The following is a 13479-nucleotide window of genomic DNA, read 5'->3' as shown; positions in this document are numbered from 1 at the left end:
TAGGTAACGCGACTCCTAGAAGCACTGAGGAAAGCGGAGCTAAAACATAAAACTACACCAACCCCACAACTCATGGAGCAGGTACAAGGGATCAGACGTTCCATAGCCACGTTACTGATGGACGACACCATAAGGGCACTCAACTGGGCGAAGAGAACATACTACGAACAATCGAACAAGATCGACACACTGCTGGCCAGAACCCTACGACCACGACAAAACCGTGCCCCGATCACCACGATCAAACACAGAGACAGGACGATAAAAAACACCCCGGCGGACATAGCACAAGTCTTCACAGAATATTATACAAAACTCTACAACCACACACCGAGAACTCAAACATCACAGGACGAGGCCATGACGCACATGCAGAACTTCTTAAAAGACCTAGACCTGCCAAAACTCCCGACCGCAACAGCGCAGCTTCTTGACGAGGCGATAACTAGGGAGGAAGTAGACAGGGCTATAGCAGGCCTGAAAGGTAATAGGGCACCGGGACCAGATGGCTTTGACGGATCATACTACAAGGCCTTTCGGGAGGAACTTTCCCCGCGTCTGGAACGTCTATCCAATGGATGGCGGTAGTACAGAAAGCAGCATGTCCTTAGCTAACATAATACTCCTCCAGAAACTTGGCAGAGACCCCTTACTCCCCGATAACTACAGACCAATATCGCTAATTAATCATGACGTCAAGATACTAGCGAAAATACTGGCAGAACGACTGAACCCCGCACTGAAAACTCTGATTCACCCGGACCAGGTCGGATTTGTGCCAGACAGGCAACTCTTTGAGAACACCCGGAGGAATATCGACCTCATCTGGCGCCAAAAGACCTCCAACACACCGACGCTACTAGTATCACTAGACGCCGAGAAGGCCTTCAACAGAGTCGAATGGCCATACCTATTTAGCCTCCTGAAACACCTGAACTTCCCAGAAAGATACGTAACATCAATTAAGGCCATGTACGACCACGCCTCCGCACAAGTCAAGATTGCAGGATCTGGGCCTCAGCCCTTTAAACTGGGGAACGGAACCTATTTGTACTATCCCTAGAGCCACTGATGCAAGCCATGCGACAACACCCACAGATTACGGGGATAAATGTGGCTGGGCAGGAGTTCCTCGCCTCCGCTTATGCAGATTACATCCTGCTGACCCTCACGAGGCCCACAGAATCCATGGCAGCGCTTAAAGGCCTACTAACGCAATTCGGTACCTTCTCCGGACATAAAGCAAACCTGGAAAAATCAAGTGCCCTCCCGATCGGCATGACGGCAGAGGATATAGCAACTCTACAGGAAACCCACAACATTCCGGTAGTAAGAGACCATTTAAAATACCTAGGGGTACGCTTACACGGTGACCCGAAGAAAATACACCTCTTGAACTACACCCCGCTGATCCGGACACTCATGCAAGACATGGAAAAATGGCAAGACAAACCTATATCCTGGATTGGGCGCATCCACTCAGGAAAAATGAATATACTATCAATAATCCTATTCCTCTTTCAGGCGCTACCTGTTAAATTGCTCAAATTCGACCTAGCTCACCTACAAAAAGCAATAGGCGACTTTATATGGCAAAACACAGGATCTCTAGGAACATATTATATAGACAGAAGCAAAGGGGGGGGGTTGGGCCTGCCACACCTCTACTCATACTACCTAGTGGCGCAACTGGCACGCGCCTCTAGAGGTGAGAAGATGGGTAGACTTGGAGTCACTCATGACAGGGACTGACCTCCCATAGTTTCACATATGGGTACGCAGAGAAGATAAGCCTATCCTGAGAACGACATGCCCGGCCATCCTGAACTCCCTGAACCTCTGGGACACATACGCCCACAGGTATAACCTAACATCAAAGCTATCCCCTCTGACCCCCATACTGAGACATAGGGCATTCCCACCAGGCTTAGCAGCCAGGGAATTTACTAACTTGGAAACAGCGGGGATACAGAGGATCTGTCATATGTATGAGCACATACCAACTCCAACAGATAACACACCTCACCCCCACCGATTTTTTCAGATATATACAGTTAAGAGACTACGTCCAGCAGACAGACGTGAGACAGGCAGCGACAGGCCCCCTGACGTTTTTTGAAAGAATGTGTCTAAATGAATCCACCCGGAACGGCTTAATAACCATGATGTACACACACATCTGTTCAGAAACAAAGGAGTGAGGAGCACTGACGTACACTGAGGCGTGGGAAAGAGACCTGGGCGAGGTACTGGAGGGAGAAGAATGGAGGGACATTTGGGAGGCAAATCATAGTGTATCCATATGCGTAACACTACAGGAGCAATCCTACAAAACGATGTTTAGGTGGTACTCCACACCGGTCACACTACACCGCATGAGACAAACACCCATGGATGACTGTTGGAGAGGTTGCGGACATAGGGGTACATACCTCCACATGTGGTGGGAATGTCCCAAAGCCCAAGTATTTTGGGCAAAGATACACAAAGTGTTAAATGGAATCTTCCACAGGGCACCCGACCTGAACCCATGGACGTACCTCCTGAACAGACCCATAGACAACTGGACAAGAGGGGAACAAAAATTACTCCATAAAATCACACTAGCAGCTAGGAGAACAATGGCGCAAGCATGGTTACAGGCAGATATACCCTCCACCCAGAGAGTGATAGGTAACATAAAAGAGGTTCCCCTAATGGATAGCCTAACGGCCAGACTGAGAGGGACCACACCTAAATTTGATAAATTGTGGGAGCCTTGGCACAACTATGGTTGAGAGCAAGAGGAGAAGAAACTGCCTATAATATATACGTTAAAATATAACTTTAATAGTGAACGAAATACAAGGTGATCATTTCAAACATTTACTCTTAATACGTCATATGCATAGAAAGACATAAAGATATAATATGCAGAAATGAAAGATTTAAAACAGACAAACAGCATCTAAAAAACAGAGATGTTGTTTGGAATGTCTACTGTTACAGTTTGTCCACTGTTACAGTGTATCAGGAGTACTCTATTAAATTGTGTCAGGTTCTCAAATAGAGTGTTCATAAAGAGTACTCAGTAGAACTATTAGTCAAAATGATGATGTCCAGAAGAGATCAATGCAAGTGCCGAGGGTATAATATTAGGAGGGATCGGAAAAACCCCGACCACTCCTAATATTATACCCTCGGCACTTGCATTGATCTCTTCTGGACATCATCATTTTGACTAATAGTTCTACTGAACTTGGGTATTCCGGGAGGGGAATTTAGTATTTAGCCGCATATATCACTCTGTGGCTTTTATACGCTTAGCGCTCCTAGCACACAGACACGAGTTTTACTCGTACGAGACAACACATTATAGCAACTTCGATGCTAGTGAGTTAGTTTGAACAAGAGAGGTGCCCTTGAAGGCACAGTTATATTCTGAGGATAAATACGTTTTTAGCCGCATACTTCATCCAAGGCTATAACACTTTCGGTGTTCTCCGTGCACAGACAGGAGTTCACCCGTAGGAAACAACATATTACAGATATTTAGATACTAGCGAGTTAACTTGCAAAAGAGAGGTGCCCTTGAAGGCAAAGTTATACTTCGTGGATACATTTCTTTTCTTCTCCTTCTCTTTACTACTTGTAGTCAGCTCCTTCACCTGGTAGGTGCCCTTGAAGGCACAGTTATACCTTTATCTCTTCTTTTTCCTATATCTATACTGGGGTTCAATTTACTACCCAAAAGAAGGTGCTTTCTCAGGTTGTAATTCCCTTTACACTACAATCTGCACAACTCTCATTGCTAAGTTTGATAATTCTTAACAAATACTTAAACTACAGCCTGTATTTAACAGCACCACCAGACAGTATCTTGCTACATGATCTCGATGTCAAACTTTCATTTAGTATCAATTGCAACAGAGTACTCTTTATGAACACTCTATTTGAGAACCTGACACAATTTAATAGAGTACTCCTGATACACTGTAACAGTGGACAAACTGTAACAGTAGACATTCCAAACAACATCTCTGTTTTTTAGATGCTGTTTGTCTGTTTTAAATCTTTCATTTCTGCATATTATATCTTTATGTCTTTCTATGCATATGACGTATTAAGAGTAAATGTTTGAAATGATCACCTTGTATTTCGTTCACTATTAAAGTTATATTTTAACGTATATATTATAGGCAGTTTCTTCTCCTCTTGCTCTCAACCACAATTCATTTAGGGTTAACCCCTTCACTGCCTTTACACTTCATCTGTACACCAGGCTTCCACTTTGTGAAACCTTGGCACAACTATGCCCTTTCTACCCTCCCCTGAGAAAAACAAAATATTGAGAACAACAAACAACAACACGCCGCACTGAGCCGTCGCATATAACCCCCCTCCCCCCCCGCCCCTCTCCTTCAATCTATCCTCTCTCTCTTTCCACTTCTTTCTCTCCCCCACCAAGCCCTTCCATCCCTAGATATCAGGGACGGGGGAACAAGAGGGTTCTACCTAAACACTTACAATAACTAAAGACCAATCACACAACAAAACTCAGAATCTAAACAGCACTCAAACTAAGTTGCAAGGCAGGCACACAGCAACACAGTTACGGTTAAGATAATGTGTTAAGGAGAATGTCAAACCTGTCTGTTATGTTACGTTTATCATTGTTGTATTTAAACAACGAAAAGAAGAAAATGCAGAAAAAACCCTTGACGGACAGTGACAAAGATGGCACCAACGCTTGAAAGGACATGTCACAGAACAACCACATAGCATGGCAATGTTGTACTTACACTCAATTTATTATGTGGCTTCTGCGTAAGCCCGCACGCTACTGTCATATCACCTTGTCCGCCAAGATGCAAAAAAAAAGAATAAAAAAAAAAAAAGCATGATTATTGCAAAAGTGTGCCTTAGATGGGCCACAATAAAAGGCCACTCTAAAATGTGACGTTTTATCACACAGCATAGTGCCACAGATGTCGCAATTTTTTGCGGGAGCGTGCAATTGCCATGCTGACTGCAGGAATATCCACCAGAGCTGTTGCCCGTAAATTGAATGTTCATTTCTCTACCATAAGCGGTCTCCAAAGGCGTTTCAGAGAATTTGGCAGTACAACCGCAGACCACGTGTAACCACACCAGCCCAGGACCTCCACATTCAGCATCTTCACCTCCAAGGTCGTCTGAGACCAGCCACCCGGACAGCTGCTGCAACAATCGTTTTGCATAACCAAAGAATTTCTGCACAAGCTGTCAGAAACCCTCTAGGGAAGCTCATCTACATGCTCATCGTCCTCAAAGGGGTCTCGACCTGACTTAAGTTTGTCGTTGTAACCGACTTCAGTGGGCAAATGCTCACATTCGATGGCGTCTGGCACTTTGGAGAGGTGTTCAATTCACGGATGAATCACGTTTTTCACTGTAAAGGGCAGATGGCAGACAGCGTGTATGGTGTCGTGTGGGTAAGCGGTTTGCTGATGTCAACGTTGTGGATCAAGAAGCCCATGATGGCGGTGGGGTTATGGTATAGGCAGGCGTATTTTATGGACAACGAACACAGGTGCATTTTATTGATGGCATTTTGAATGCACAGAGATACCATGACGTGATCCTGAGGACCATTGTTGTACAATTTATCCACGACCATCACCTCATGTTGCAGCATGATAATGTACGGCCCCATGATTCAATGATCTGTACACAATTCCTGGAAGCTGAAAACACCCCAGTTGCATGGCCAGCATGTTTCGGATGCTTTGGATCGGTGTATACGACAGCGTGTTCCAGGTCCTGCCAATATCCAGCAACTTCGCACAGCCATTGAAGAGGAGTGGACCAACATTCCACAGGCCACAATCAACAACCTGATCAACTCTATGCGAAAGAGATGTGTTGCACTTTGTGAGGGAAATGGTGGTCACACCAGATACTGACTGGTTTTCGGACACCCCTGGACCTCCCCAACACAGTAAAACTGCCCATTTTAGAGTCGCCTTTTATTGTGGCCAGCCTAAGGCACACCTTTGCAAGAATCATGCTGTCTAATCAGCATCTTGATATGCCACAACTGTGAGGTGGATTATCTCGGCAAAGTAAAAGTGCTCACTAACACAGATTTAGACAGATTTGTGAACAATATTTGAGAGAAATAGGCCTTTTGTATACATAGAAAAAGTCTTAGATCTTTGAGTTCAGCTCATGAAAAATGGGGACAAAAACAAAAGTGTCGCGTTTATAATTTTGTTCAGTGTAATAAGAGAAGTTCCACTCTTCGTACAAGATCAATGCAACGCATAGGGCCCTGTGGGATAATAATCCTTTTCTGGGTTCACAGCTTGGTCTCTCTCTCCAGCAAGGAAAGAGAGCTTAGCTCAGATCATGTATGTGGCATGCTCAGTGCATTAGCCTGCAGTGACCAGAAGGAGTCACAGGATGGGCAGCTCGAGAATAACATTCACTGTAAGAGAGTCAGGGGGGCATCCTTGACTGTCTAACAGTGACAGGTCAGGTCACAACAGGCTGGCCAGAATTTGGAGCTCAGTATTAAATAGAGAAATATTAAAGTGGATGCTGCTAAATACACTGACATGAACATTCCAGCTGCTCCGGAAGGCATGTAGGGTTTTATTGGACCACACCTGGAGCATTAGCCCCAAAAGCAACTGATGCTTGGAGTGTTCCTTTGAGAGGGAACAGTGTGATATCAATATTTTGACCACAATGTATTCAAGTTTTACAAATACACGATGGGTGGAGCTTAAAAACTGTTATACTGAATACTTCCCTCTCTTCTTAATGTAATAATGTATGCTGAAATACAAACAGAGGGATATACAATAGTGCAAATTAAACCTTATATGACATTTAGTGTCTAACTTATAATAAGGGCACACTCACAAAGATAGAGCCATAACGTCACCTGGCTCTAGTGTGTATCTCCTTAGGATCCTTAGGGAGATCCACACCCCACTTCAAATTGGAGGAAGATGGTTAAGATGATGCTCTCCCAAATGATGAGGTAGCAAATCCAAGTAATTTATACAACCGAGAACATTTTTTTGACTTGGGGCGCTTTGGAAAAATGTTGAAATATTAAGAGCGCCTTGAACCTAAAAAGTTTGGGAACCACTGGTCTAAAGCATCAGAAATGATGTGGTTTAGATCAGTGTTCCCCAACCCAGTCCTTGTGGACCACCAACAGTCCAGGATTTATGTATTTCCCTGTTTTATTCCAATGGAGATACTGACAAATCCTGGACTGTTGGTGGTCCATGAGGACTGGGTTGGGGAACACTGGTTTAGATAAAGGTTATAATACAATCCAATGTAATAAAAGCAGTAATTTCATCTAGCAGTGTTTAATGTACACACAGAAGTAAACTATTTATAATTAACTGTGTATTATAAGAACAAACAAAAGTGTACATTTATAGAATGATAACACATTAAACTGATCCTGATAGCCTAGCATGTAATGCTAGTAAGAAACGTATAACATTTGAATCAGAAAATTATGAATTTTGAAAATGCCAACAAAACGGATACATATTTATACAAATATATATTTTAGGAATGATTATAAATTGTCACTATTAAAGAACCACTCCAAGCTTCATAATCACTACAAACCCCTGTTTTGGTTATTGTGCCAGGACCGCCCCTTGTTTCCTCCGAGTGTAATTTGTCAAAACTTTTTAGAATAGTTTGAACTTACCAGAGTAGCCTAGGCCCCCACACTGCATCCTATCTTCTCTATCCTATCTTTTCAGAGTAAGCAGATTGTCTTCATTGAGCTAAACCTGGATGATCCAAAATTGCGCTCACTGGCTCAGAAAGATCAGCTATTGCTTTCCGCCAATGAGCATAGCTCTACATGGACCTAGCCATATTCTCCTGCAAGGATTATCCAGAAGCAGAGACGGCAAGGACAATGCTCGGACAGGAAATGTAAGTTGGCAACCAAAAAGAGTGTGACAAATTTTCCAGGTACAGTGTCAAGGAACTACTAGAGCCATCAGCACTACAGAGGGTTGTAGTGGCTAAGGGCTTGTAGTGTTCTTTGAAATATGTTTAAGGGCTACTGCAAGCTCCATGACCACTTACATTATTTGAAGTGGTCAAGGTGCCTGGAATTTGTATGTGCAGTGTTTCGCTATAAAACATTGCATATAGGAAGACTAACCTCTCTGCCAGGGTTCTAACACCACCTCCAGCTGCATTATTTGAGTGTCATTAGCCAGTCCAGAAGAAAATCTCTGGACTTGCGAATATGAATATGGTGCAAAATTGGTGCCCATGTCCCCTCCTCAGCCCTTCCTTCCTGATAACTAGTCTCTGCTTCCAGCTAGGGGGAGTAATGTCAGTCAATGAGGATAGGGATGCGGGGAGAACTCTGCTTCCATGAAGAAAAAGAGATACGTTTTTTTTCCATTTTTTCTTTTTTCTTTTGCATGGACCATTACAAACCAGTGCTTTATAACATAGAATGTGACGGCAGATAAGAACCATTCAGCCCATCTAGTCTGCCCAATTTTCTAAATACTTTCATTAGTCCCTGGCCTTATCTTATAGTTAGGATAGCCTTATGCCTATCCCACGCATGCTTAAACTCCTTTACTGTGTTAACCTCTACCACTTCAGCTAGGAGTTTATTCCATGCATCCACTACCCTCTCAGTTAAGTAATACTTTCTGATATTATTTTTAAACCTTTGCCCCTCTAATTTAAGACTATGTCCTCTTGTTGTGGTAGTTTTCCTTCTTTTAAATATAGTCTCTTCCTTTACTGTGTTGATTCCCTTTATGTATTTAAATGTTTGTTTAAAAAATCAATAAGATTAGTTTGGCATGATCTCCCTGAAGTAAACCCATGTTGTCTCTGATCTTGAAATCCATGTGTTTTTAGATGTTTAACAATCCTATCCTTTAACATGGTTTCCATTACTTTCCCCACTACTGTAGTAAGGCTTACTGGCCTATAGTTGCCTGACTCCTCCCTACTACCTTTCTTGTGAATGGGCACAACATTCGCAAAACTTTTTTTGGGTTGGAGTAAAACCTGTAAATAAGTCATGCAGATCACTAAGATCAGTGCAAAAACACAGCTCCCCTTACCTTCTTCAGGTCCTCAATTTTGATTGCAAGTGTCTGAATCTCATCTCCTGACAGTACATTTCTGGTCGTTGGCTCAGCATCTTCCAGGACTGGTGAACTGTGAAGCTCAGAATTCTTTGATTTCTTTTTTTCTGCATAAAGATACAGTTGGCATTTTATTCACCTATTCCCACAGCATGGATAGTAAGTATGTCTGTGAATGTAGTGGTTTAATTGTGAGGAGGGTTAGTGAAAGCAAGGATGTTTGTGTTGGGTGTCGCTGCATATGCATGAGTCCATTTACATTTGTATGTTCCCATGTTACTGATCCCCTTTCCATATGTGGAAAGTGACATCTGGAGGAGAGGGGTCAGTGATATTTCATTGTCCCTTTTTGTAATATTCATAGTCCCCATTCCTATAAGTGTCACTGTGACCTTCCACCAAGTTCCTATCAGCATCACCCTTCCTTTCTGCTCTATACCTTCCTTCTTCCTTTGTCATATGCCCCATTATTAGCTTTTGCTATATCCTTTCTTCTAACTGTCATTGCCCCCTAAATAGTAGTATATATATATTTTTTAGGTTATGGTTTTTATTTAGTAAGCAAAAAAACATAGCAAGTTGAAAACAGAACTGCTACTTTAGACAAAAAGCGAAGCTGTGTTTACAGTTAATTTGGAGAGACTTTTTTTTTTGCAATTCACTATAATTCAGTATTTAGTGAATAAAACCTAATGTCTACCATATGAATTTGAAGGTTAAAAAAAAAAAAAGATGTTGGGGAACACAACTCAGCTTCTACAGAGGAACCAACACCGCTTTTCATTTACCTAACACACTGTGCAAGATCCCAAATGGTACAATGAAGGTTTTTTAGGAACAAAGAAAATAACCTAGCTGATTTAACGAAAATGTCTGGATGGCAGAAGTGATATTCAGTTATCAAAGTTAAAGGGTCACTCTAACCTCGATCACAACTTTACATAATTGAAAGAGTGCATGAAGAACAAGGAGATGACTCTCCTCTCTGAGAGAAGCTTAGAATTTCAGCAATTTACAAAAATCACTGCAGCTTTGAGGGTACTCCTCAGTGCTGTCAATCAAAAAGCTGGACCTTAGGCAGAATATTTGAACCAAAATCACTCCACAAACACGTGGTAGGGTTCTTTTTGCTAAACATAAAGGGGACGAGCTAGGCACCAACACCACTTCGTCTTAATGAAGTGGATTTGATGCGTAAACCCTGTCCATTTTTTCAGACAATACTGTTTTTTGAGAAATCTAACCTCTAGTGACTTTCAGAATGATAACCTTAAAGGGCTCTTCTTGTTATGCAGAAGCATCGGACTCGATAAAATTCTTCATAACTGCTTGGGACACTGTCCCAAGCTGGAATAAAGGTAAATTTTATGGCATGTTTTGCCTTTTTCAAGGAACACCTTAAGCATCCAAATCAATACAGCTTGCTGTAGTGGTTATGGTGACAGAAGTGCCCTGGCAATCCCAAGGTATGTGGCTAAACCACTTTAGTATGATTTGACAATTTACCTGGGTCCAGCCGAGCTCCCACAAGCACAGTCCCTGATTCCAGTCTGCAGGAGAATCTGGTTAGCTCTCCGGATATAAGCAGGGTCATGCAGAACCGCTCATTATTGCTCATATTGTCTCATATTGCCATAAAGCGTCTCCTGCAAACACACAGGCAAACCAGGCATGTGGAAATCTCTGACTCACAAAGTGCCGGACCATGGCAGATTGATTACTGCACTGAACCAGTAGGAATCTAGGAAGCAGTACTGCATAGGACCACCAGAGATCAGGAACAAGCACCGGACCACCAGGACCCCCCAATGAACCAGAGTTCCAGAATCTCCACTAAACCTCATAAAGTGGAGCCCACAGCCACATTACATTACATTACATCCATTTTGCAAAAATATCTGTACTGTGATTGTGCTCTCGCTCCAACTAGTCATTTTATAATTTATCCTACATTTTCACCATAAAGCTGAAGATGTTAATTGGTCAAAATATTTTTTTTAAAAAGTGACATAAAATGATTTGTCAAGTTCTGCTTGCTTTGCTGCTATCCCCCCCCCCTCCCCCCCCAAAAAAAACATTTTTATTATCATGCTGTTTATGATACATGCTTTTAATTTGTACAACTGAATTCTAATAAATATTTATTTGCTCTAATTTAGATTTTTGTGGATGCTCCGGACTCTTTCTGCTATATGCACATTATGTTACACTGCTGTTCAATATTGGTAGCTTTGTTTATTTCCATCGTAGGTTTCAATTCTAACAGTATAAAAATAAATGTAAAAAAATCGAAAAAAACAGAAGCTATCACTTCATGCACTACTTCTCGTTCAACATCCTGACCTTAACCCCTTAAGGACACATGACATGTCTGACACGTCATGATTCCCTTTTATTCCAGAAGTTTGGTCCTTAAGGGGTTAATCCTTGCGATTCAGACTTTATATCATAACTCTGCCTAATTCTGTATAAAAATAACAGGAATATAACAAAATAACATGAGTTTCCAGGACTCCCTGCTAACTCAGAGAGACCTGGCAACGTGGTCCTCCTCCACCCACCATGCAGTGATGTGGGGTCAAAAACTAAACGGGTGCCCAGCCACCATTAGCAATCTACCTTAAAAAAAATGAATAAGGAATTGAAGGTGATCCCCATATAACTGTGGGATGGCATTTGCGTATCCTACACCCAGTGTACCGCAAGAGGGTCTTTTTTTAACTCCAAGCACCATAGCCATTTCACTGATTTGAAGTGGTCATGCAACCTCAAGTCTGTATGTCAGCTTGTCACTATGAAATGCTGCACATACAGTGTGCCCCTCTGTTGCTGGAGGTTTAACTCATCCTTTGGCCAGGTCATTAGGTGTAATTAGGTAGCCCAGAATAAGAGTTCTGGGCTGGCTAATATGAACTTTGTGCAAATTTGGCATCTGAATCTGACGCCTGCACACACAGGTGAGAGACCTTAATAGAAAAGATTACTCTCACCAAAATCAGTGTTTTCTCAAAACACTGTTGTTTGGTTGAAGTAACTCTTTGTCTAAGAAACGGAGCATCCTGACACTACTCACCTGCTTCAATCCTCTGCAAAGTTATAGATTACACAATTGGGAGCGACCATCCCTAATTGTCCAGCCCACAGGGCACTGGGTTAACATCAACTAGTGGGCTCCTGAGATTTCCACCCATCTCCTTTAATCATAACTTTTGGGGTCCAAGTTTGTAAAGCATTGATACATTGAAAGCATTTATGGAGGTTCACTTCCACATTTGCTGAGGTCCAGTTTATGACGAATTGCTCAAAAAATTTTCAGCACAAACTGCAACGTCAGCACTCAAATAGTCTTGCTACCATAACTACTACAGTACAGTGGTTATGATGTGTATAGACTCACTTTAAGATAATATCCTATTCAGGGGCAGAACTACTGCAGGTGCAGCAGTTCCCATCAGATTTTAGGCCTCCCGTTTTGGGCCACTTTGTGGCAAGTCTAATTTGGCAATAGAGAGGGTTCATAGTCAGGCAAATGTGGCAAAATCTAATTTAGGTAGGGAGACAGTTAATTGTCAGGGAAATGTAGCAGTCTAAATTTGGAAGGAAGAGGGTGAGCTGGCCTGGGGATGTGGGATTTTAGGACTAGAGAGCTAGTTATTTGACAGTGACAAATGGGGACATTTTGGGGGAACCAGAATTTAAAGGGCAACCCTAACACTTTCAATTAACTATGCCTTATGAGGTATTACTATTAGGTTCCCTCCCCTGTAATAAGGTTTTAAATATACCTGACATCCAGTGCCGGGTGAAGCTCCCGGGCTGATCTTTCACGCCCCATAATGACATGATCCCAGCAGTGGTGCCATCCAATCACAGCTTTCTCATGGATTCCTACCACCATAATCATTTAAAAAAACAGAAATGGTCATGGTGGTTGTCTGGAGTGGTAGAGGGCAACCGAAAAATTATTGTCCCTTGTTTTTTTAATTCCACTACTGATTCTATTGCTGTCTTTTAATTTACTAACATTATTAGAAGCACTCTTCATTTCCTCTAACAGGAACTCTAAAGAGTTTTCTAAAAGACAGAAGTTTAAAGCACCAGAACCACCACCGTTTTATGTAGTGATTATGGTGCAAAAAGACTGTCCCTGCAGTCTCAGCAATGCAAACATTGTGTTTGTGTTTTATGCCAAAAGGCAGTGAAAAGGCAACTCTAGTGGTTGTCACTCAGATAACCACAAGAGACACTTCCTGGTCCAGTCCTGCAATCTTCACAGGACTGACGTTTGGCATCTTCATGCAGGGCCAATGCTTCTCTGTAAGGAGATCCTGATTAGCTGATGCTGAATGTC

At 42.3% G+C, this 13479-nt stretch overlaps 1 protein-coding gene across 1 annotated transcript in view; it reads right to left on the bottom strand.

The window, feature by feature from the left end:
- MYCBPAP (MYCBP associated protein) overlaps window positions 1-13479 on the bottom strand; it is a 92348-nt gene that overhangs the window by 66183 nt on the left and 12686 nt on the right. The window contains exon 2 of the mRNA XM_063458961.1: window positions 9105-9235. Within this exon, the coding sequence (XP_063315031.1) occupies window positions 9105-9235 (131 nt within the window). The remainder of the gene's footprint in view (window positions 1-9104; window positions 9236-13479) is intronic.

This window comes from Pelobates fuscus, chromosome 6, assembly GCF_036172605.1.
Source record: "Pelobates fuscus isolate aPelFus1 chromosome 6, aPelFus1.pri, whole genome shotgun sequence".
Taxonomy (NCBI): Eukaryota; Metazoa; Chordata; class Amphibia; order Anura; family Pelobatidae; genus Pelobates; species Pelobates fuscus.
Note: the sequence above shows the minus strand (reverse complement) of the source record. Positions and strands in the feature narration are given on the sequence as shown.